General features: G+C 42.0%; 1 protein-coding gene across 1 annotated transcript in view; it reads right to left on the bottom strand.

Moving 5' to 3' along the window:
- The window catches only part of usp54b (ubiquitin specific peptidase 54b), a gene marked incomplete at its 3' end in the record, with an annotated part of 69,631 nt that extends 51,353 nt beyond the window's left edge, over positions 1 to 18,278 (bottom strand). The window contains exons 1-2 of the mRNA XM_079261192.1: positions 18,239 to 18,278; positions 4,017 to 4,619 (exon numbers count right to left, since the gene is read on the bottom strand). Coding sequence (XP_079117318.1) covers positions 4,017 to 4,172 — 156 coding nt within the window. The 5' untranslated portion in view covers positions 4,173 to 4,619; positions 18,239 to 18,278. The remainder of the gene's footprint in view (positions 1 to 4,016; positions 4,620 to 18,238) is intronic.
- Positions 18,279 to 24,237: the final 5,959 nt, after the last annotated feature.

The following is a 24,237-nucleotide window of genomic DNA, read 5'->3' as shown; positions in this document are numbered from 1 at the left end:
AGCTGGAGCCTATCCCAGCAATTAGCAGGCGAGAGGTGGGGTACGACCCCTGGACAGGTCGCCTGGCCGCAGCAAACATTTACATATAAACAGAATAATTCTGGTGAAAAGCACATTGTTTGTTATTTTCCTTCTTTTGTTTTTAGTTTTTTCAAATGAATACATAGAAATGCAATGACCGCTTTCAGTTGTCAAATCTTAAATTTTACAGATGCATCATCAAAACTTTGAATAAAACCAGACATCTGCGATCATTTTAGTGGACAAACATGAAGAGAAAATGAGACACAGCTGCTGCACATCAGCTCATACCAACCTTTTACTGATCAGATTCAAACAAGCCCTTTAATGAAGTCATTAAGCAGGTCTTTATAATCTGATCAGCTCTGCACCACCTGCCTCGTGCTGCTGTCGGTAGCTGATCTCTGTCCTCCATGTCCCCCAGTTCCTCCTGTCCTGGTCTCCTATTACCACCCCACGTGGTAATGTCATCTCTTTTCCTGTGCATTTTGTTTATCACAGGATATTGTTGTCATTGCGACGGCCTGGTCTTTATTTTTTCCTGCAATTTTTTTTTTCTCTTCAGTTGTAGGAGTTTTTCTAGCATAGAATTGAATGCACAATGTTGGAATAGTCTCATTAGGCCATAATGCTGAGCAAGCACACAACGTCAGCTAAATGGAACTTATTGGGATTATTATGACACACTTATAGTTTCATGTTAATGTCATATCAAAATGGCACACCTGTTCAAGGCTCCCAACCTTGAGGACCCCCTTCATGCTTCTCAACCAGGGACGACAGGTTGAGGACCCCTGTTCTAAGAGATATCCTGTAACCTCATCACATGGCCTCCAAACCATCCTATCAACATGAATTCTTTCATAAAAATCAGACTAAATATACATTTTACAGGTTTTTGTTTTGCACTGACTCATTCAAATTGCCTTAATAGCTGCTGGCTTCTGTTTTAGGCACATCTGTGATGTCTCATCCAATGCCTTATTATATAAAAAACATTTTTAAAAAAACTAATTATTCTCAGGCAAGTCCTGCCTTTTAATGCTCCATCGTTTGGGAGGCTGTGCTCTACTGTAAGTGTCTTTATCAGAGACAATAAAGCAGACCATCCCCTTATTGAATGAGGCGTTTTGCCAAAAAAACAAATGTTAATTCCCCTGCAGCACCACTAATGTTAGAAACATACAAAATATTTTTAAAAAATCACATAGTTTACTGCTCTCATCTCACAGTGAGAGGGTTTGACCCTATAGTTGACTGGCTTCTTGCTATTTGGACTTTACATCCTCCCCCACAAACTTCTCCCCACAATCCAAGCCTGTTAAGTGAAGTAGTAGTTTTTTAAACTTCCTGTGATTGTAAGCATCCATGTTTGTCTGTCTCTGTTTGTACAGTAATGGACCGATCAGGTTAAAACCCTCCACTCCTCCAATGTTAGCAGGTGTAAGCTTCAGTCCCTTGCAATCCTCTGCAGGATTACAGTCAATACAGCTATTGAATGGATGCTCAGTAACAAGCCCTGGAGCAAACCAAAGAACCGGACTTACAACTCAACTATTTTGCTTTGTCACATAAATTTACTTACGCTCTCTAGTATTTTTCCTTTCTGCAGGACACTGCAGCTTTGCATAAATTACTTCACACAGTCCAACACAGAGTCAGTAACAAGATGTCTCAAATGTAAAATACATGACTCCATCCATATAAGCAGTGGAACGCAAGAGCAAACACAAAACACAACCTGTTAATCAGCATGGTTGTTCAGTCTTTAATTAACTAATTTAGTTCACTTTTAATGGCAGAACATTGCAGGAAACATCTTGATCTTAAATTTGCTTCCAATACAGCAAAAACGGATGACATATTGTTTCCCCAAACAGCTGCGTGACAAACACACATACGAATACACAGACCTGCTGCTGCCTGATGTGTGAACTCATATTTTTTCTGCTTCATCAAAGCCAGTCTACTCTATACGTCCTTTAGCTGTTTTTTTTTTTTGTTTTGTTTTTTTTACCTGTGCTTTAAGAAGTTGCTGAGTGTGTAGAAGCACTTTACCTCACAGCACCTCTTGTCTCCCTTGTTACACAAATTCTCACAGAGCAAACATCTCTGCTGCTGATGCTGGTGCTGATGCTGCTGCTACACTGCAGCAGCACTGGGTTACCTTCCTGGCCCAAAGGGCCCTGAGGGGCAGGAGAGTGTTTCACTCACTATCAATCCATTAGTAGTAAAGCAGCATATGTTGGCAGAGCAGAGCTTTTGTGCTAACCACAAGCTGGTGCTTTCAATCTTATGATCCTGAAAGGCAAATACCAGAATATTTGCTGTTTGGAGTTGCTTAAAATTAATCAGTTTGTTCCTTTTTTTTTTTTTTTTTTTTTTTTGACATGAAAACACTTTAAAATGTAAAATCTTATAAATCCAATTTTTAAAAAAACTTTTACAAATATAACCAAAGATCATTATGCCAAATTAAGCATGTGTGTGTTTCACATTTTTATCATCTTAATAAACAAAAAAACAGAATAATTTAAAAAAGTATATTCCAAGTCTAAACTTGAGCATCTTTGCTGCTGATGCCAAACCCAAATGCCAACACACATAGACAACATCATGCGCACATGAACACGCACACACAGAAATGCCCTGCCAAAAAGCAGCTCAGTACTTTCCCTCAGTTTATCCTTGCTCATCTGTGTCCTGCTAAACACCCCGTCCCCCCCTCTGTGTGTGTGCATGAGTGTGTACATGTGTCCTTGAGGTGGCCCACTTCTCCCACTACTTTAACCGCTTCACGTGCCTTTGTCTTTCCGTCTCTACTTTTCCTCCCCTCGTCCACCTCCTACCGCCTATCTTTACTCTCCGCTTTTCGTAAAAAAAAAAAAACACACTTGTGTCTCTGCCGCGCTTACCTTGCTGGGCTCTTTAATTCCTCTTTTCCTCCCTGCTGTATCCCCTGTAGTCTTCTCCTCGGCTTTTTCATACTGTATACTCCTCATCCCTGTTTCTTCTCTTCTCCTCCCTCTGCAACTTTTCCTCTCAGCATCTATCCCGCTGTTCTCTTCGGCTCTCCCTAAGCTTCTGCACAATCACACCCCCCCACCACCACCACCACCACCACCACACCACACCACACCCCCCACCCCCTTCAGCTAACTCCAACCTCTCTCCCTTTCTTCCCTCTCCCTCTCTCAAGCCAGTAGTCAAGAGGCATTTTGCGTGTGTGTGTGTGTGTGTAGTGTGTGCCAGCTGAACATCTTGGGAGGAGGGATAGGAGTCTTGATGTGTGTGTCTGTGTGTGCGTGTGTGTAGAAGAAGAGGAGATGCAGCAATAGTAGAGCAGTGTCAGCATCTTCACTGGAAAAGTCCACACCGAGGTCAGGCCGGCACTCGTGCCAAAACCCACGAAAACACGCAAGCACGTGTTAATATGGTGCAAATCTCATCCCTGTGGTGCCTTGATTACAATTTACTGCAACGTGAGCCGTGGATGGACAAGGCTTTACGTCCTGTCCATGTCATCTCAAGCCACTAAAATGTAATATTTAACTGTGGTTGATGTTTTTGGACAAATCGTTCATTAAAAATGTGAGACATCTATGTAACAAAGGTGAAAGTTAATGTAACAGCAGCGCAGTTTTACGACTTCATTGCACTTTTCTGTCAGTTAAAGTCTGTATTTAGCATATTTCTTGGAAGGAAAACTGTGACGCTACCGAAGACTTTGATAGTCAAGAGTTTATGCACATATCAGATGAACTGTGCAACATGATGGTAAATAAAAAGAACAGATTTTCTTTAAACCAAATTGAGGAACAATGTTTTTTTCATCTTGCAAAACTATGTTTTGCTAAACGCATTCAACTAAAAATAACTGACCAAAGCACTGGATTAAGATCAGATGACTATGACTTGGCTGGTCGAGAAAAAAACATGTTTATCTCCTAATACTTTCCGACTGCCCTGAATTTGTTCGAGTTCATCCCACTGACCTGTAAAGCACTGTTGAGGAAGCAGCTGTTCTGTCCCGGCTCGTTGCTCAAGCCTTTGCTGGGTGCAATGGAGGTCATGGTTCTCGGGGTCACAAGACCCTGCACCCCGCCGGCCGCTCCGCCACCCGACGCAAAGTAGTTCCTCTTCCACGACATCCCTACCTGGATGTTCCCGTTTCCACGGCAAGGCGGGGAAGGGGCGGGGCAGAAGACCAAGAGACGGCTTCTATGTCACTCCCATGAGAGAGAAAGAGGGAGAATGAGAGAAAAGAAGAGGAGGAAGAAATGAAGGAAGGACGAGGAGGTAGGAAGTGGCCGTAGACTGAGGAGCTGCTGTTGGACTTGGTTGGACATTTGGCACCCATGCAACCCTCCCCCTCTCCGGCCGTGTCGCTATTTAAATATCGGTCCTCCAGCCAGGGCCAGTGGTTGGCTTTTTTGTTTTTTTGTTTTTAGCTCCGTGGATTTAGAAGTCTGTGTTTGAAGACTTGAGAATGTTTGCAAAGCGTCCTTTGTTCAGATTTGGCCAGAAAAAAGTAGATCTGACTGCACTGCTGCTCCTACGTGGGAACTCCGCTGGATTCTTCTTTTCTTTCACTTTGTCTGAAAGACAGAAAGACCATGTTGTTAGAATGCAAGTTTATCTGCACTGAAATCAGACCAGCAACCCAACAGTGTGTTTCCAAAATAAACCGTATAATCATGTCCAATCTGCCCATTTCACATCAAAATGGCTGAAATTTAAAATCCAAGTCAGTGTTTTATGGAACAAAGGAAACAAACATTCAGTTTCGAGTGGAGTACTTTACTAATTTGAAATATTTTTTTTTGTCCTGCATACAATCAAAAAGCACCAGCTTCCATCTATATTAAACAACTCATCCCACCCTCTGCAGGATGCTCTGACAGTGCTGGGGAGCTCCTTCAGTGAGCGACTGCTTCATCCACGCTGTCTGAAGGAGAGATACCACAGATCTTTCCTGCCTGCTGCTGTCAGACTACACAACAAACATAATGTTTGCTCGTCTGCAGACTGGTAACCAATAAGCAATGAAGAACTCTGCGTAATAACATTATAACTATCTATGAGTCATTTACTGTTCTGCATAGTTCATACCTGAAAGATTATATATTTCTGATATGTATATTCTCAGGCACACTTCTCTCTGTAGTAGTTATACTAACAGTAAGCTTGCAGTTTTAATCCACACTTGGAATATTCTTTTCTTATACTAAATGTAAATGTGACTGGTTGTTTATATTGGCCAGGTAGGACGACTTAAATTATGTCTGTATTCTACCTCACACCCAGTGGTAGCTGGGACAGGCTTTCAGACCCTCCATGAATATATGATGCCACAAGAATAGAAATGAAAGAACAAATAAATTATATTGTTTTTTTTAAGTCTTTTAAAACACTGTTTTGTACTGATGATGACATACTTAAGACTTAAAATTTAAATGTTAGGCTAGCTATCAGTGCTAACATGGCTGAGCTCCAGCTCCAAATGTTAGCTAGCTAAATCTTGGATGTAGCCTAAAGTAAGAACTGTATTGTTTTTATATGTTTTTTTTTTTTTTTTCTTGTTCTAATATTTTCTGTTTAATTTTCAAAAACTATATAAAAACAATAAATAACATTTTGTGGACTAATCTTTAAAGCTGGCCTGTTATAAGTGCACCAGCTCTGAACTACTGTAATGTTGATCATCTGTGAATACATGTTATACATATGGTCACTTCTAAAAAAAATAAAGAATAAAACTGTACCTTTTATTCTTGATAACTTGTGTTTTTACAACACATTTTGCCTTTATTGCCCTATTCTTAGAAAGTCTTTGTCTCTCGCTACCTTTCTTGCTAGCTGCTAATTGGCTACTTGCTAACTCTCCTGTTGAATAACTAGCATCAAAGAAGCATCAAAATTTGTTATTTGAAGCTGTAACAAAATCCCCAGAATGTTTTAGTCATCTTTTAAATATGCTGAGCTGATTAGCCATCTAGCTAGCTATTACAGAAATATCAAATCTGGATCTTATCCTTGTTTTAAAGTTGTCCATCCTAAAATTAGTGGATTATCTCCATCCTAAATCCTAATCACGAAGATACAAACCTATTCTTTCTGACATATGGTTATATTTACCACTGTGTTAGCAGCAGCTTAAAACTCTTAACATCTCATCATATAAGTGTGTCCTTCCTGCTGTTCCAGTCTTCTACAGACTTATTATAGTGGTAGCTGTAAAATGTTTGGATTATTTTCTGTCACTGCCACCCTATGGCCTAAAATCAACTGCTGCAGCCTTAAAAATCTTTTGTTTGATACTGTAGATTTTGCACCAGGAATTGTGCAAATCACTGAGGGCAACACTCCCTGAGTGATGTGATACAGGGACCTTTTAGAGAACCCTGTTATGTCATGTCATAATCAGTACCCAGGGACATTTTGAGGAGCTTATGGCGATTCAACCAGTCGTATGCGTTGTTTCTAAGCATCTGTGTAATGATTAGAAAAAACAATCTATATGTGTTGGTCACCCTATGATCTGTGTGAGTGGGTCTGTGTCTACATGAAGTTGCATAACACGACAGGGCAGTAGCGAATAGATCCGCAGTGCCCCCTCCGCCCTCCCTTCCTTACTTCCTTCCTTTCCCTATAGCTTCCCCACTTTTGGCAATGCTCCCTCCTCTGATAGCCGGGCTGCGTTAATGCCACAGCACCCCCTTGGCAAAAGGCCAGAGGGCGCAGGGATGCTGCAGTGAGCAGGTGAGAAGCGTGGGCTGTCACTATGGTGATAGCCACATTAGGTAGGGGGGATATGGGATGATGAGTACGCAGGGTACAAAATACATGGAGACATAAATGTTGTCATTATGTCTGTTCTATCTATCTATCTATCTATCTATCTATCTATCTATCTATCGTCCATTAACAAACAAATCCAAATTGCCAAAGGATTTATGGAGGGATTTGGCTGGCATGCCTCTGTGTGCCGTTTCTCCTCCACAGCACACCATCCTGAGCTTCTGTCTCAGCATACAGTGTGAGCACATATGTGTGAGCGTGTATGCGTGCGCCTCCTGCTATGCATGTGTGGAGTGTGTGTTCACACATCCTCTCTCTGACTGCACCCTACAGCCACACACAGCCTAAATCGCTGTGGCATGCCCTCGCACGACCGTTTTTTTTTTTTTTCATGTGGACCCCGCGTGTCCCTGTGTGTGTGTGTGTATGTGTGTGTGTGTGTGTGTGTGTGTGTGCATATGTGTTTATGTGTGGGCTCACAAGTGTATTCCTATGTGTGTCCCCACATCTTCGGCTAGTTACCATGGAAATAGGCCAAGCAGCAGGCACGCGGGGAAAAAGCCGAACCATGTGATTTCACAGAGAGAAATACTGTGCGCCACTGGTTGAGAGAGGACACAAACGCACTCACACACACATACTCTCACACACTGAGCTGGCAAATGATGTTGATGTGTATTGATGGTGGAGACTTCCTGGAAGCCAGAGTGAGTCAAGGCTCAAGTCAATCAAATTCCCTGACCCGACACTAGAAGGCATACGGAGATCAGGTCTGGAGGATGCGGCCCAGATGACGTCCACAAATTGAAGAGATTTTCCCTGTGTGATGTTGAAGTGAGGACACTGGTTGTGCAGTCAGACTCTGCATATGTGTGTGTATACGTGTGTGAGTGTAGTCTGCATGACCGCATCTTGTAACCTGTGCAAATCAGTCCAGGTTGACTTTGAGTCTTTCTAAAGGTTGAGTTTCTCTCTGTAATACTGTAAGGTTATGAGGTCACAGCAAAGCTTCCTGAGAGGACTTACGAATGATTTGTTACTTTACAGCCCTCTGTTGTTTGTTTCAATTCGTAATATTAACGTCTTCAGCTTGATGTACAGTACCAGTCAAAAGTTTGGACACACTTTTATATTAAATCTAAGGGGAAAGTGTGTCCAAACCTTTGACTGGTATTGTAAGTTAAGTCATTCAGCTACTAAAACATGGGTCACAAATTTCAGGCACATATGCAGGAGATGAGACAGTGTATACCGTGTTATAGTATAAATCACAGGGTTGTGGGTCTGTATGTTCTTAGTTAGAGTTCTACTTAATATCATTTATTAGATTAATTGTTCAGTTATTCTCTTTATTTTGTGTCTTTATTTATTAAATTTATCAAACCACGATGCACAGTGGCATCGTGGTTAACACTGTGGCCAGGTTTGGACAGTGACCTTTCTGTGTGGAATTTGCATGTTCTCCCCGTGTATGTGTGGGTTCTCTCCAGGTACTCCGGCTTCCTCCCAGCGTCCAAAGACATGCATGTTAGGTTAATTTGTTACTCTAAATTGCCCATAGGAATGAGTGTGAACATGAGTTGTTGTTTGTCTCTGTGTGGCTCTGCAATGGACTGGCAAGCTGTCCAGGGTGTACCCTGCCTTTCACTCAAAAACTGCTGGGATAGGCTCCAGCTTCCCTGTGACCCTTCATCAGATTTTGATATTCATTTTTTTTTTTTTTTAATAATTAAATATTACTTCTGTAATGCATTTACACTAATTCTATTCATTAAAAAAAGTAAAATACATTTACAGAATTTTATTTTTTTATTTATTCTAATCTAAAATATAATATATTTTCTTCTTGAAATAAATTTATACCATGGTTTTATTCGTTTATAGATCTCAATACACTATAATTCACATTTTCCTTTAGGATACATTCAGTATTTTTCATTTCGTTTCAATAAAGTTGTTTTCAGTTTGAGAAAAAGTGCTGTTCATCTGAGAATGTCGTCACCAACAATCACTACTGTTTGTTAGATAAGAGGCTGAAGAACCGCATAAAAGTCCTTCTTGGTTTTCACTTTAGTCATAATGATTTTTTTCATGAAAATTAATATTAACATACACACTAAGTGAAAATACTGTTATGTGTGGAGTGCATTTCTGCTTTGTGTTGGATATGAAGTTTCCATGACCCCTCCTGGAGTTGCAATCTCTGTTTATTCTGATAATAAGAGTAACAAAAATGCATGCTGCCTGCTTCAGCTCCTGGAGAATAATAAAAAGTGACTATGTTGCACAATACACATATTTCACACAATGCAAAATTGCATGCATCTCTATATCCTGACAATAGGAGTGACAAAGAACCAGGATGTAATATGCCACCTGTTCCAGCTCTTATGCAAACAAATCAGATGGAAAGAAATAATTTAAATTAAATTTTCTGCAGCATTCCAGCTGGGACCAATAAATCCATAAACATCCCCTTATAAACACCAGTATGCCACAGTTCGTATATCATCAGGTTGGAAAATATGTTGCCCTGATGACAGAAACAAAACATCACATGCAAAGTGCAAAAAACACAAAACAAAAAAAGGTAATGTCACTAATAGAAAAAAGAGATTGGGGTGGCAAAAGAGATTTATAATATGTACCCCAGAAGAAGACATTAATAAAAAGGAGCTTATAAATGAAAGTAAAACTTAAAGAGAGAATGTGCTGGGTTTTAAAGATCCTGACCGCCGTGACAATGAAATACTGTGACAACTAAAGAGATTTTTTTTTGTCATGTCAGAGCAGAAGTTTCAGCCACAGTTCAGATTCTTGATCTTTGTTTATTTGGTTTAAATGTTGAGTGCTACGGCAAATGATCATCAGTTGAACCATGGAAATGGAAAGTTTGGACAGCACTGTTACTTATTTCTAAAATTAAATTAATATCCCAACCTGTTGGATTATTCAGATCAGCTGATCATATGTCACCTTAACCGACCTCTGTCTTTACATTAATGTGGCTGCAGCAGGTCAGACTTAAGCCCCACGGAAATCAATTATTACATACAAGCATATCTCTTACTAGTTTTATTGACCAAGTCAGACTACCCTATTAGCCACACCTGTTCAGTTTACTTGCGAACACAAATAGCTAATCAGCCAATCATATAACAAGAACCTTTGGGATGTTAATTGGAGATTCACATCACGGAGAAACAAAAAATCCGATAATTGAATGATGTCGATATGGAGCAAAATCTATGATGAATGTCTCCAACACCCTGTTGAATCTTTCTCAGGAGGAATTAAGGCAGATCTGAGCGTTAAAAGGGATCCAACCTGGACCCAGTGAAGTGGCCCGTGTGTGTAAACTTAAATAGTTCAGAATGAATCATAAAGTATTGTTGTGAAGCAGTGCAATATGTGCTGTTTGGTTTATGTAAAGACTCCTGATTATGTTTTGAAGAATTAGGTTTTAGCATATTGTAGACACACTGGCACTAGAATACTTTGACTTAAGTATCTTAAGCCTCTTTTCCACTAGTATCCACTGGCTTCTACTTGATTTGACTCAACTCAGTTTTTTTCCATTAAAATTAAATAATGAGTATCGTCTAAATGCCGCTGGGTTTGTGGCCATGAAGTACTGTGATGCCATTTGTATGTGACGCAAACACAACAATGGAGGACAGCGAGGTGAAGGTATTCCTGATGTAGCCATTTCCCTAGTTGATGACAAAAGAAATAATAAAATCACACAGCCTTCTTCTTCTTTTTCTTCTTCTTCTAATGTTTATTGATGGTTCTAATTGCACGGTCACTGTTTTTAAAAAGGCTGAAGTTCATTTAACAGCTGTTATTTACCTGCAATGTGTTGGCATCACATCTCAAATCAACTCAACTGGCTAGATGCTTCAGTCAGGTAGGTGCAAGTGGTTCAAATTTGGCGATTTAAAGTGAAGCAGATGCAGAAGTGCCAAAAATTGCAGTCCACCCCTCATCCACTAGGGGCTCCAAAACAGAGCAAATCCCCAGGATAACCCCTGGCTGCAGCCTGGAGAATGGAGCGGGACTGGATATTGGCTGAGGTTGGACGTCCAATGAGCGTGGTTGGATGTCAAATGGGTGTGGGTTAGTGTAAGGGTGAGGGTTAGAGTTATGGTTAGGGTTCATCTAATCAGAATGTTGGGTAGCAGGGTTAAACGTCCAACGCCTCCCAATATCCAGCCCCACCTCATTCTCCAGGCTGCAGCCAAGACCCTCCTAATCCCCATAGAGTCCCATGTTAAAAAGGCCAACTTCACAAGAGAAATAAACATGTTTACAGCCTGGTACAAAAAAAACATCTTAGGCTTAATAGGTCATGTTTACCTTCATGGCAACTGTAGGAGGAGTGAATTTTTTTCCATCTCCCTAATTTAAGTAATTTAATTCAACTCAGCTTTATTTGTATAGCGTCACTTCACAACAATGTTTTCACAGGGCACTTTACATACATGAATCAACATACACATCATTTCGAGCCAATTCATGCATATACTACGATAGAAACCAACTGATTGCATCGAGTCATGACTTCGATCCAATCCCCCATCCTGAGCATGCACGCAGCGACAGTGGGAAGGAAAAAACTCCCCTTTAACAGAAAGAAAACCTCCTGCAGAACCCGGCTCAGGGAGGGCAGCCATCTGCCTCGACTGGTTGGGGTGGAGACGACAGGAAAGACAGAACAACATGTACAATTAATGTACAATTAATCTCTGTACAATTAATTTACAATTAATCTCAAAATTCGGCCTGTTTAGGGGCGTGTCCTTTTGATTGACAGGTACCCGATATCCTGATCCAAGAAGGAGGAATCTTGAACAATTTTTTAGCTGGTTAACTGCTAATTTAGCTTTAGCCCACTTACCTCTCTTTGCTTTTGGTTTTATAGACGTCAATCATCCACCCCGACACTCACAGCCTCACTCTCAGCTCTACCTCTTTACTTATTGTATTTTCCGGGAGAGATGACACAAGTGATGCTGCCAAGATGGCGATGTTAGGAACCGCCCAATGAGCTTCACTTCATCTCTTAAGAACCCTACAGGTGACATCATGGAGGCTCCGTCTGTCTTTTATATACAGTGGGTAGGTGCGAAATAAAGCATCTATTCTGCCAAGAAATCCATAATGGAAAAGCATAAAAAACAGAGTCAAGTCGATTAAATAGAGCTGAGATGCTACAAGTGGAAAAGGGCCCTAAGGTTTTACGGAGCAAGACGTGGCACACCCTGCATAGGTTTTCAAGCACCAAAGAGGGAAATTATATTCACAGCCATCATCAATAATCAATCTAACAAACATGATTTTCAAATGTGGACAGAAGCCAAAGAAAACCCATTCAGGAAGAACATCCAAACACCACACAGATAGCGCTCATCACCACACACTATGCTGCCCTATAATAAACTGAGAATATAAGTAGCAGAATGTATAGCCATTAGTCTGTCATTTTTATTCAACTGTGTTTTTTATCCTGTCTTCACTGCCAGTCGTAAGATATCAGCACAATGAGGAATATTATATGTTGCTTTAAGTTGTTAATTGGTTTACGAAAACAAATAAAACTATTTAAGAAAGCATTTTTATTTTTGGATTCCGATGTTCAGTGTAAAGTATGGTCAAACTTTAAAGGGGTGGGTTTGGATGTAAAAATGATCTTTTTCAGTTTGTAATGGATGTGTGTATACATGCGACAGCAGATGATTACTTGCGGATCGATAGAAGCCAGTGAGGGCACAACTGGGAGTACTGAAGCCAGACAGCTGTTTTTATGGTTCTCTTATACTGTCACTATTGATGTTGCCATAACTATTATTTCTCTGGCAACCACTAATACTGCAAAAACTATACTGTGTGTGATACAATTGTATGGTTCTTATCTAACCTTGGTGCTGTTTTACCTTTCCTTCGCCATGGTTTCTCAAATTTTCCATTTATTTGCAACAATTCCAGACTCATCTTTTTTTTTTTTCATATTATCAAAGCCTGCACATCACTTTTGTCTTTTTCTTATGTTCCCTCCAAATTTTCATCTCTTCTTCAGCTCATAAGGTGGCTGGCAAGTAATTTCCAGGTTTTTTTTTTAAGGACAGAATCTGAAGGGTGACTATGCTTGTTTGTTTTCTTGGTGCAGTGCAATTCCTGTTCTTTGATCCGCATCGCTGTGATTCATGTCAACATTCTGCAAAAACATATTCCCCACACATTCATCTGTCATCCTGTCACTCCATCAAATCAACATTCAACAGTATGGCAGCATGGATCAAACTTCCTCTATCTGAGATCTGTTATGTTACCAGAGTGAGACAAAGTCACCGTGATCTTCACAGAGGAGCAACAACTCTTCCAATCAACACTTCTCGGAGTTTGTTTGTTGATGCAGTGATGATCAGTCACACATTTACAATCTCACATGACTAAAGTTGTACATAAAATTGACTTAAAAGGAGAAGTCCAGAAAACCTAAAAGATCACAGTAAAGGAAACATTTCATGATTATGTTTTTGTGTTTTGAAGCTTTTTCTTCAAATGAATGATCATTTTCTAAATTGGTGTGTTTAGGATAAAAATGTGTTTTTTTTTATTATTACATGCACCCATGGAGCCACCAATACCCAGAAGTGCTTACAGCAACAATTTCTTTCATTCAAATTTAACTTAAAGATATGTTGGGATTTTAAGATATGATTTGATTTGTTGAATCAAATTCAATGTTTTGGGTTTTTTTAAAAAAATGCTTTACAGCAACTAGATATCAATACATCTGTCGTTTTGAACCATGGCTCATTAAAGATTCACATGAAGATATTATCAGAGGAATAGAGAAAGAAACAGAGCAAGATATAAGACAAGAGTCAACACTGGGCTGACTTTTACTGGTTAGAGAGAGTTCAGAGAAGAGATAGGACACAAGATGGATGCTAAATTTGTCCGACCAAGTTCAGTGGAGCAACTTTATAAATGATCTGCATTTACACTAGCAGGTCTGAATAAAAAATGCATACAGTACCTAACGGCCATTCAAGCATGTTACATATGTGCATTCAGTGTAAGCAGGAAAGAAGAGGATTGGTTGCTTAGTTTTGACGGTCATGGATGAAATTTGAGAACATGTTTAACTTAGAAGAAGTTTCAATGGGGTATGTATTTAGAAGCTTTGTTTTAAACAAAAAAATACTCGATCTGCAGGACTGGGAGCCCAGAATTAGGAAACACTGCTGCTAACTGGGTCAAAATTGTGGAAAAATCAACACATTCCTCCCATGTTCATTCATTTCTAAAGCATGGCTGCTCTGCTGACAGATCAACAGGTCTTCCAGATTTTTTTTCAACCTGGCTGAGGGGATTTGCAGAAATTCTCCCAGAAGTGCATTAACAAAGTTGGTCACCATTGAGTGATGAGACCTGGATAACAGTGCTGAATGGCTCTGACGTAAATGTGTGCAGTTTTTCATGCCATACTAAGTAAGCTGGATCTTTTTTTTTTTTTTTTTTTTTGGTAAAATTCCAATAGATAAAGCAGATAATGAAAAGGATTTGCCAGCATTTCATATAACAAGATGAAAAGCCTTGAAAGTTATAAGAGTAGATAATTCTTCACCTGATTGCGTGAAACAGCTGCTGTTAGAAGCTTTTGTGGTGTAAAAAAGCTGTTTGCAGAGTCAAGAACAAACTTTAGACACGTGCCTTCTCCTACATCCTCCTCTATGTGGTGCTTGTTCTCACAGGCCGAAATGGCTTGTATGTGGATGTGAAAATATCTCAGGGGGTTGTTGGAATAAATGCATGTGAGTTGTAAAAATGATTCTCATTGAGGTTTAAAAGATACAGTATATTTTATCACTAATTGTTTTCTAAATCCCAACCAAACAGGCATAAATAGAAGAATGAAAGCTGAATAAATCGTAGTTTTGACATCTAGCCATGAATGAAATGAGCATTTCAGTTAAAGATATTCTAATGAGCGTAGCTCTAAAGTTTCCACTCAAACTGAACAAGATCCCAGCTATAAAGCGTGCCACAAAAATACACTAAACATCTCGACATGACATGTTAAATGTGGCCTCAGTCTGAGTTCACACATTTGCTTTTTTTTTTGTTCATAATCAGAGCGTGAATGTTCAAAGCCTCCTTCGGTAATTCAGAGCATCAGCATCTTGCCCAGTTCTCATTAGCCTCATTCGCCCATTTGTTTCGCATTTTATGATCCTGTTTATTTCCCTCAGCTGTGAAGAACACATTCCACAAGTCAACAGCTGACCTCAGAGTTGGACGAAAATAAAAATGAAATCATTTGACACCATTTTGGCAGCGACTTGTCACCGTCTCCCTCTTATCGTGCTGTGGGTTAGTGTGGCGTGGCGACGGTGACACCGGTGTCAAGCGAGCTGAACAAAGAGCTGATACTGTCCCTGAGGACAATAGCCCGTCTCTCACGTTGCCTCCCTCCCTCTAAAGCAAACATAACAGCAAGAAGTGCATTAAGACATCCCTGTAAAAAAAGGCAGAAGCTCTTTTTCTTGCAGAAACAGCATGCTCCTTTTCTTTCTCCTCTGCCTCCCATTCACTCCATTCCTGCCTTCTGTCTCTCACTCTTTTCCACTGACCTCTATTTTCCATTCTTATTCACTCTCCCCAGCTTTCGCCCATTCATCTCTGTCTCTTTTCTTTCACGTTTTTGAAAAACTCGACATGCATGTGCTCAGCGATTCACACACTGTGGTTTCCCTGTAACTGGGTTATGTGTAACTTCAAATAGCCCTGCTTGACAATAGGGAGAGCCCAGAGTTCATCCTCCCCTCTGTTCCCTTACTTTCTCCCCCTGCTTTTCTGCTTACAGTCCACGGAGAAGTTATACACGAGCGTGAACATACAGAAAGGAGCACATGCAGCTACATGTGTGAGCATTTTAAAGCGACAAGGATCTTTTTTTTTTTTTTTTCCCCCTTTTTGGATGAGCTTCAAGGTCATTTCCCTAGTCTCTGTGGCAATAAAGCACACATGTGATAATGTGCATATTTTATGGGCATGCACGCGCACAAACAGTCGCACATGCAACTAAATGCAAGCCACTGTAATCGTGGCGCATGTGTGCGCCCAATCCTATTAGTAAAGAAATACAAAGAGGCGTGAAAATGCACTTAATATTTAGGCTATTACATAACCATCCTTATTTACAATGCATGTTGGGAATCATGTGAGTTTTTCACAGTTTAGGTCAGCGCAGAGTGAGAAGACGTGGGGGAGAAGAGGACGGGAGGGAGGGGGGGGGAGGATAGGGATGGGATTGAATGGAAAAGAAAGCGAGGAGGGGAATGTTATTACAGAATAGATAAGGAAAGAAGAGAATGAAAGGAAAGGGAGAAAGAAAGGAATAAGAAAATTAATGGAAAAAAAAATCATAGTAAAGGGAAGAAAAAGGTGAGTAGAATAAAGTACGGGACAGTAGTGGAAAGCAGTTAAAGAACAGAATGAAAATCTGGAAAATCATGAAACAAAATGAAAGGAAATGAACAGAACGGGAAAGGAAATGAAAGGAAAAGAAAGGAAACCACGGGAAGTTAGGGAAAGGATCAAGATAATGACAAGAGAAGAAAGGAAAGAAAGAACATCAGACAGAAAAAAAGGCGATAAGTGAAAAAGAACTCTTTCCCAGGAAAGCAGGTTGCAAAGGTCAAAGAAGACATGCCACATGAACGTCTCTTTGCTTTCCTCTCCTCCTTCTTCACCCTTTCCTATCTAATCCTCTCTGCTTTATACCTCATCCCTCTCATAATCTCATGCATGTGGGCCCAAGTTCAGCCACAGAGGCAGAAACACCTTAACTTAAATGTCAAAGAATGACCCACAGTCTCAGACGACCAGCACCCGTCTAGAGAGAAAAACTCTGGAGATTAAAAACAATTAGTGAATCCAGTAGAATTTAACATCCTTCATGACAGGTCTGAAAATAATAAAAGATTGTTTAAAAAAATGAAAGAAAAAGTCAGAACAAAAATAAAAACTGAACCAAAACTTGAGTTTCCTCAATCTCATCTCTAATGTTGTGTCAATTTATCCAAGAGCTGGTCAGTAACCTAAGACTTCTCCGGCCTCATATTCAACTCAAGTGCTGTAAGGACAAACTTCCTCCATAAAGATGTAAAAGCTTGGATTAAAGCTACAGAGGATCTCGGTGAATATAAGGACATGAGCAGGTCTTTTCAGACTAAAGCAAAAGCTTGAAGTTCACAAGCAGGCACACACATCGACACACACACTGATGTTTACCTTCACTCTGCAGATTAATGTGATGCCTTCTTCTGTTTCATTTCCACAAGCTAAAACTGATGAGAAGTCCAATTTAAATGTCAAAGCGACATTTCAGCTCAGTTTGGAGGTGTGGGGGGAAGGATGAAGATGCTACTGTAGCTGAGTGCATACTCTTCATCTTTTGCTTATAATTATTTGTTCCATCAAGAAGATCAAATCCAAGTTCCTGCAGCTTTTTTTTCTTTCTTTTTGGTTTAATGTAAATGCTTGTTTTGGATGAAGAAAATCCTCAGAAAAAAGGCTAAACAAATGCTGGTGCTCCTGCGTAATGATGTCGACACCGATGTTTCCCTTTTTTTTTTTTCTTTTTTTTTTTTTTTTTTGTAAGTAGCTACTCACGTGTGTGCGCGCGCGAGGCAGAAGGCTGTGTCACCATTTCTATAATGTGACGGTGCTGTAGGCTCGGTGGTGATGCAGGCCAAAGTCATCAATCACGGGGATCGAAACCGCAACATTAAATCCCCCCCCCCCCCCCCCCCCCCCCCCCCACGGGAGCGATGACAACGGCGCGTGAATACGCCTCGGAGAGAGGCTGCGGTCTCTCAGCCATCAACAAGTCTTGACCAAAAAAAAAAAACACGCGCAAAAAGAGTACCCGAGTGGCTGAAATGGGACGGCCTGAGCCATCACACCTGGAACTGGGAAAGAGTGATGCAAACTGGACGTGGACTGGTTAAGGGTGAAGATGCGTGAAGCACGAGGGGCTTAGTTGACCCCACGGCACCTGATCTGATGGTCAAAGTAACCCGATGTGAAGGAACTAAAGATGAGAATTCCGCGCGTGAGAATGATGATGGAGAAGAACAAGGCAGTCATCCTGTCACAGGAGACGTGTCACGAGAGCACATCTGGAGAGGATCACACATCTGGTCTGCCTCTCACCTAACCTAACACACACACACACACACACACACACAGAGAGAGACACACGCAGGCACATAAAGGGACACACACGCCAACTCTGTTTCAGTGCGTACGCATGACAGTCCTCTCTGCTCTTTTCCAGACGTGATGAAGCCCCACACAGCGCGGTGCGCGTGGGTTTTTTATTTTTTTTTTTTTTACTCACCCCGGCTGCTGCTGCCGCCGCCAGTCTCCGTCCGATCGCGCGTCCCACCGTGTGATTAAACGGCTGAGAGGGCGAGCCGTGGGCACATCCAGCCCCCACCAGCGCTGCGCTCTCGCGATACCTCTCCATCAACTTTCAGTGTGAGTGTGTGACGTAGCGGTTTTATCAGGTGTTTTTTTTTTTTTTTGTTTTGTTTTTTTTATCCGACCCGATGCCGCCGCCTTCTGGGTAAGAGAGAGAGAGCCATGTAGGCAAAGATGTCATCCACGTGAGGCCTTTACCTGTTTGCTTGCACACCTCTCCCCTTCACCTTGTCCTGCTTTTTTTTCCCTTCTTGTTTCCTTCTCCGCATCCTCTCTGCTCTCAGATGCGACCTGCTGGCAGCGACACGCAGAGGACATCTGCTTCTTCTCTGTAACTGGAGACGCGCCAGCGCCGCTTTCCACTCAGACTATTCATAGAGCAGGTGAGAGGTCGCGGTGTCACCGTTTAGTTTAGCTGTGAAGGTGTGCAAGAGATTAATTTTCAATAAGTCAACTATTTCCAGAACATGTGTTTGCATTTAAAGTTGGTATGTTTGCTTCTGGGTGGCTGTTTAGTAAGCTGCAGGGCTGGAACTGCAACACTTAAGAGTTTGGTCCCTCCAGAAAAACGCTTGTCGGCAGGGCCGCTGCGAGCCATTTGGGTACTGTGAGCACAGCAGATTTGCAGCCCCCCCCCCCCCCCCCCCCCCCCCCCCCCCCCTACCCTTAAAAATGAACTCTGAGCATGCTTAAATTTGTTTTCCTACATGACATAGTAATGTGAGCACTGATGTGTAATTGTCATGGATTCTTGAAGTTGTTTCAATCAAATATGTTCAATTTATTTGTTAGTTTTATGCTGCTTATGTTTCCAGCTGGGCTGCACGGTGGCATGGTGGTTAGCACAGTGGCCTCACAGCAAGAAGGTTGCTGTTTCAATCCTCGACTGGGGTGAAGTTTGGACAGTGGCCTTTCTGTGTGGAGTTTGCATGTTCTCCCCGTGTGTGCGTGGGTTCTCTCTGGGTACTCCGGCTTTCTCCCACCATCCAAAGACATGTATAATAGTGTAGCGGCTAGGTTATTCTTTTCTGCGTTGTGTGAAATGACGACCAAGATACCCAGTCTCAGAATCCACGGCTTCTTTATTACCACATCTGGTTCTGGTTCAAAACATTAAAAAAAAAAAAACAAACAGGCTCATCAGCTCCGACAGTCACGGCATCAACACAACTGAAAAAGAAAACTCACTTGTTTTATGCAGCCGAGTTACTAGCATTAGCCACACAAAGCTAACAAGTTGCTACTGAGTAACATAGCCTTTTACAAAGCACAACCACATAACATCAGCAGTTGTTAACTTAACAGAATACATGCAGACGGAAAATAAATATTTAAAACACGATGATAAAAAGATTACTGTAGAGATCAGTGCAAGCCAACTTACCACTAGTCCTCCCGATATCAGACTGAGGCTAGACGGAGGGGGGCGTCCGTCCTGCAGGGGCTCGACAGGTGGCGTTCAATTGCTTCATAATAAATCTGAACTTAAAGTACCCATCACAATAAATGTAAATAAATAAAATCTGTTGACTGAAAATGGCAGACTCATAATAGGCTTAAATTATACAAATACAAAGGATGGCAAGTGGAATCATCACAAATTAACTCTGTTACTTTAGGTTAATTGACTACTCTAAAATTCCCCATAGGAGTGAGTGTGTGGTTGTTTGTCTCTGTGTGGCCCCGTGATGGACTGACGAGCTGTCTAGAGTGTACCCTGCCTTTTGCCCGAAGACTGCTGGGATAGGCTCCAGCTTCCCCACGACCCTTCAGTGGATTAAGCGGTTAGGAGAAGGAATGAATGAATGTTTTGTAGCTGTCCATTTTCTGGCAGGATTGATTTTGCAGCTTTGCAATTGAACCTCATTATAAAAAAAAAAAAACAGATTGGGAAACTCTTGTTATTTAGTGAAATGTCGTGGATAAACTCACTATGTCAGAGTCTCAGTGCAGCGTTTCTCCGGCAGGGACCTCCAGTATTGAGCGTTTTGGCCACATTATGCTGCTGTCCTGCACAAGTTGCTGTGCACATACACAGCAAGAATATCCCGGCCCTAACAATCCACTTCAGAGCAATGAACTTATGATCAAATATGAATAATTACCTGATGATCAGATAATGATTAGATAATAGTTGGTTTAACCGGAAATAATAAAGAACAAACAATTTGTGCATCTGTAGTTAATCTCATTGAATCTAATTAAATAGTTAAACGTGTTAATGATCAGTTTGTGGTCAGACATTTTACCAACTTGAGTTGCTTCAGCTGGTTTGAACTACTTTATATAAACATGAAGCTTCTAGATTTATCTTATTTATCTGAGAGGTCAAGAGAGGACAGCAGACTGATACACAAACATGTTTCAATATTTTTTCCTTTTTTATTAAAATGTTTACTAGGAACTAAGAACCTAATAATAAAACTGACTTTAACACCACACAGGACTGTTAAAAATAGATTTAAACATGTTGGTTGTTAGTCTCATATCTCTGCGTTGACCCCGTGATGGACTGGTAAAAGTAAATCTTGATTAAGCCGGAATAAAAAGTGGATGTTGTTACTCAGACTTATGTCAGAGGCTACTAAATCAAAAATTCTCAAGTCAAATACATTGAGATAATGCTGTGGAAGCTCGGATTGTGCTATTGGGTTCCCCGTGTCCTCCATAGTTCCCATCTCAGACTTCAGCCTACCAGTAACAAGAGATGGTGTGTGCCTGCTCTAATATAAGAGTAAGGCCACACGAGAAATATATACAGCTGTTTAATTTGTTTAACTTGATGAGCTGAAGGGGAGCATGTTGCCCCCTACTTTAGCAGAAACGGTCACACTTACAGAAATGAATCAGTTACCTTTTTTTTAGTTACTGAGACAAGAAGATTCATCTCATTTCCTGTCAAACTTTAGCTCAACTACGCACATGGAAACTTTCTGGTCAAACATTCAACCAGGGGTCTCCATGTCCACTTCTCATAAGCTACCATCCTGCAGGTTTTAGTGTTTCCCTGCTACAATACACATGATTCAAATAACAAGGTTCTCCAACATCTTCTGCACCTGCCTTGTAATTAGGGCTGGGCGATATGGCCAAAAAATAAAATCTCCGATTTTTTTAAACCAAATTCCGATTTTAATCCATTTTTCCCCTTTACTGTAAAGAAAAGAAAAAAAATTACAAATGTCAAAAATTCTTTTTCAAAAATGCTTTTATTGCATTCAGCCTAGAAGTTTGCCTAAATTTAAAGTGCAACTAAACAAGCTGTTAAACAAGATTGTAAAAAGAGATGGCAGGCGCTGCCACTATAAACAATATAAGTAACAACATGTTTGTACTTCGTGTGTTTCCACTGTGAGATAGTTTTTAAGTCTTGAGCATACATTTAAGAATAGGCCTCACTTGTGTAATTTTATTCTAAAATAAAATATTGATAAATAAATAAATAAAAATGGCTCCTCTTGGAAGAAAGGTAGTTATTCCTTTTAGAGTATTTTGACATTAAATAACCAAAACAATTTCCCACATTGGCAATGAAGTAATAAAAATGAATGTTTCTTTACACTTAACGTGTTTAGAGAAAGTTGACCTATTTGACACAAAATACTATTTTTTTTAAAAATCCCTGAATGTTAATTAAAGCTATATTTCTGTATTATTAAATTCTTTGTTTTTTGTTTAATTTACACATTTTTGGCAGAAAGACGAGCCTGTCAGCTGCATCTGGCTTCAGACCCCTGTGGCATGTCACAGTGCCCCCTCCCACACTGAAAACCCTGCATTTCCATGACACCTAAAAACTTTGTAAAACTAAATATTGCCATAAAAACCCGCTGCTATAAAAGATTTTACGATCTCAAGAGGTGGTTTTCAATACAGAAATATATTGCAAAAGTGTAATGGAAACACTTTTTTTGTGTTTACGTGTCCCCAGACATGACGTGGGGGGACACGTGACCAGTTAATTCCCGGTAAAGATGGCACGGTGTGGAATAAACAACAGCGAATTTCAGAGTTTTAGAAAAGAAAGTGACGGAGAAAAGCATAAAAAATCCAAAGCAAATTCTCAGCAAGTAGAAAAGCATAAAATAACGCTACGCGCCCACTCTGCATTAACCGCAATTACAAAATGTGATGCTAATGGCGGGGCAAAAAAAATCCATCCATCCATCCATCCATCTTCTGCCGCTTATCCGGGGTCGGGTCGCGGGGGCAGCAGCCTAAGCAGGGAAGCCCAGACTTCCCTCTCCCCAGCCACATTTGCCAACTCTGCGGGGGGGATCCCAAGGCGTTCCCAGGCCAGCCGAGAGATGTAATCCCTCCAGCGTGTCCTGGGTCTTCCCCGGGGTCTCCTCCCAGAGGGACGTGCCTGGAACACCTCACCAGGGAGGCGTCCAGGAGGCATCCTGACCAGATGCCCGAGCCACCTCAACTGGTTTCTCTCGATGCGAAGGAGCAGCGGCTCTACTCTGAGCCCCTCCCGGATGACTGGGCTCCTCACCCTATCTCTAAGGGGGAGCCCGGCCACCCTGCGGAGGAAACTCATTTCAGCCGCCTGTATACGAGATCTCGTTCTTTCGGTCACGACCCACAGCTCATGACCATAGGTGAGGGTAGGAACGTAGATTGACTGATAAATCGAGAGCTTCGCCTTCTGGCTCAGCTCCTTCTTCACCACGACAGACCGGCGCAGAGCCTGCATTACTGCAGACGCTGCACCGATCCGTCTGTCGATCTCACGCTCCATCCTTCCCTCACTTGTGAACAAGACCCCGAGATATTTAAACTCCTCCACTTGAGGCAGGACCTGACTCCCGACCCGGAGAGGGCTTTTTTGAGGTGCTGATTCTCATCCCAGCCGCTTCACACTCGGCCGCGAATCGCTCAAGCGAGAGCTGGAGATCACGACCAGATGAAGCCAACAGGACCACGTCATCCGCAAAAAGCAGGGACCCAATCCTGAGGCCACCAAGTCGGATCCCCTCAACCCCTCGGCTGCGCCTAGAAATTCTGTCCATATAAGTTAAGAACAGAATCGGTGATAAAGGGCAGCCTTGGCGGAGTCCAACCCTCACCGGAAACGAATCCGACTTACTACCGGCAATGCGGACCAAGCTCTGACACCTGTCGTACAGGGACCGGACAGCTCGTACAAGGGGGTCCGGTACCCCATACTCCCGGAGTACCCCCCACAGGAGCCCCCGGGGGACACGGCCGAATGCCTTCTCCAGGTCCACAAAGCACATGTAGACTGGTTGGGCAAACTCCCATGCCCCCTCCAGGACCCCAGAGAGGGTATAGAGCTGGTCCACTGTTCCGCGACCAGGACGAAAACCACACTGCTCCTCCTCAATCCGGGATTCGACTATCCGGCGGACCCTCCTCTCCAGGACCCCTGAATAGACCTTACCAGGGAGGCTGAGGAGTGGGATTCCCCTGTAATTGGAACACACCCTCCAGTCCTCCTTCTTAAAAAGGGGGACCACCACCCCAGTCTGCCAATCCAGCAGTACTGCCCCCGATGTCCACGCGATGCTGCAGAGGCGTGTCAGCCAGGACAGCCCCATAGCATCCAGAGCCTTAAGGAACTCCGGGCGGATCTCATCCACCCCCGGGGCCTTGCCGCCAAGGAGCTTTTTGACCACCTCAGCGACTTCAGTCCCAGAGATAGGAGAGTCCACCCCTGAGTCCACCAGCTCTGCTCCCTCATGGGAAGACGTGTTGGTAGGATTGAGGAGGTCAGCCGAAGCCGCATGCCGCTTAGCCCGTCGGTACCCATCAGCTGCCTCCAGAGTCCCACAGGCCAAGAAGGCCCGATAGGACTCTTCAGCTTGACGGCATCCCTCACTGCTGGTGTCCACCAACGAGTCCTGGGATTACCGCCACGACAGGCACCAACGACCTTGCAGCCACAGCTCC

This window comes from Telmatherina bonti, assembly GCF_933228915.1.
Source record: "Telmatherina bonti genome assembly, chromosome: 21".
NCBI classification, from domain to species: domain Eukaryota; kingdom Metazoa; phylum Chordata; class Actinopteri; order Atheriniformes; family Telmatherinidae; genus Telmatherina; species Telmatherina bonti.
The sequence above is the reverse complement of the archived record's forward strand: the minus strand, read 5'-3'. Positions and strand labels throughout refer to the sequence as shown.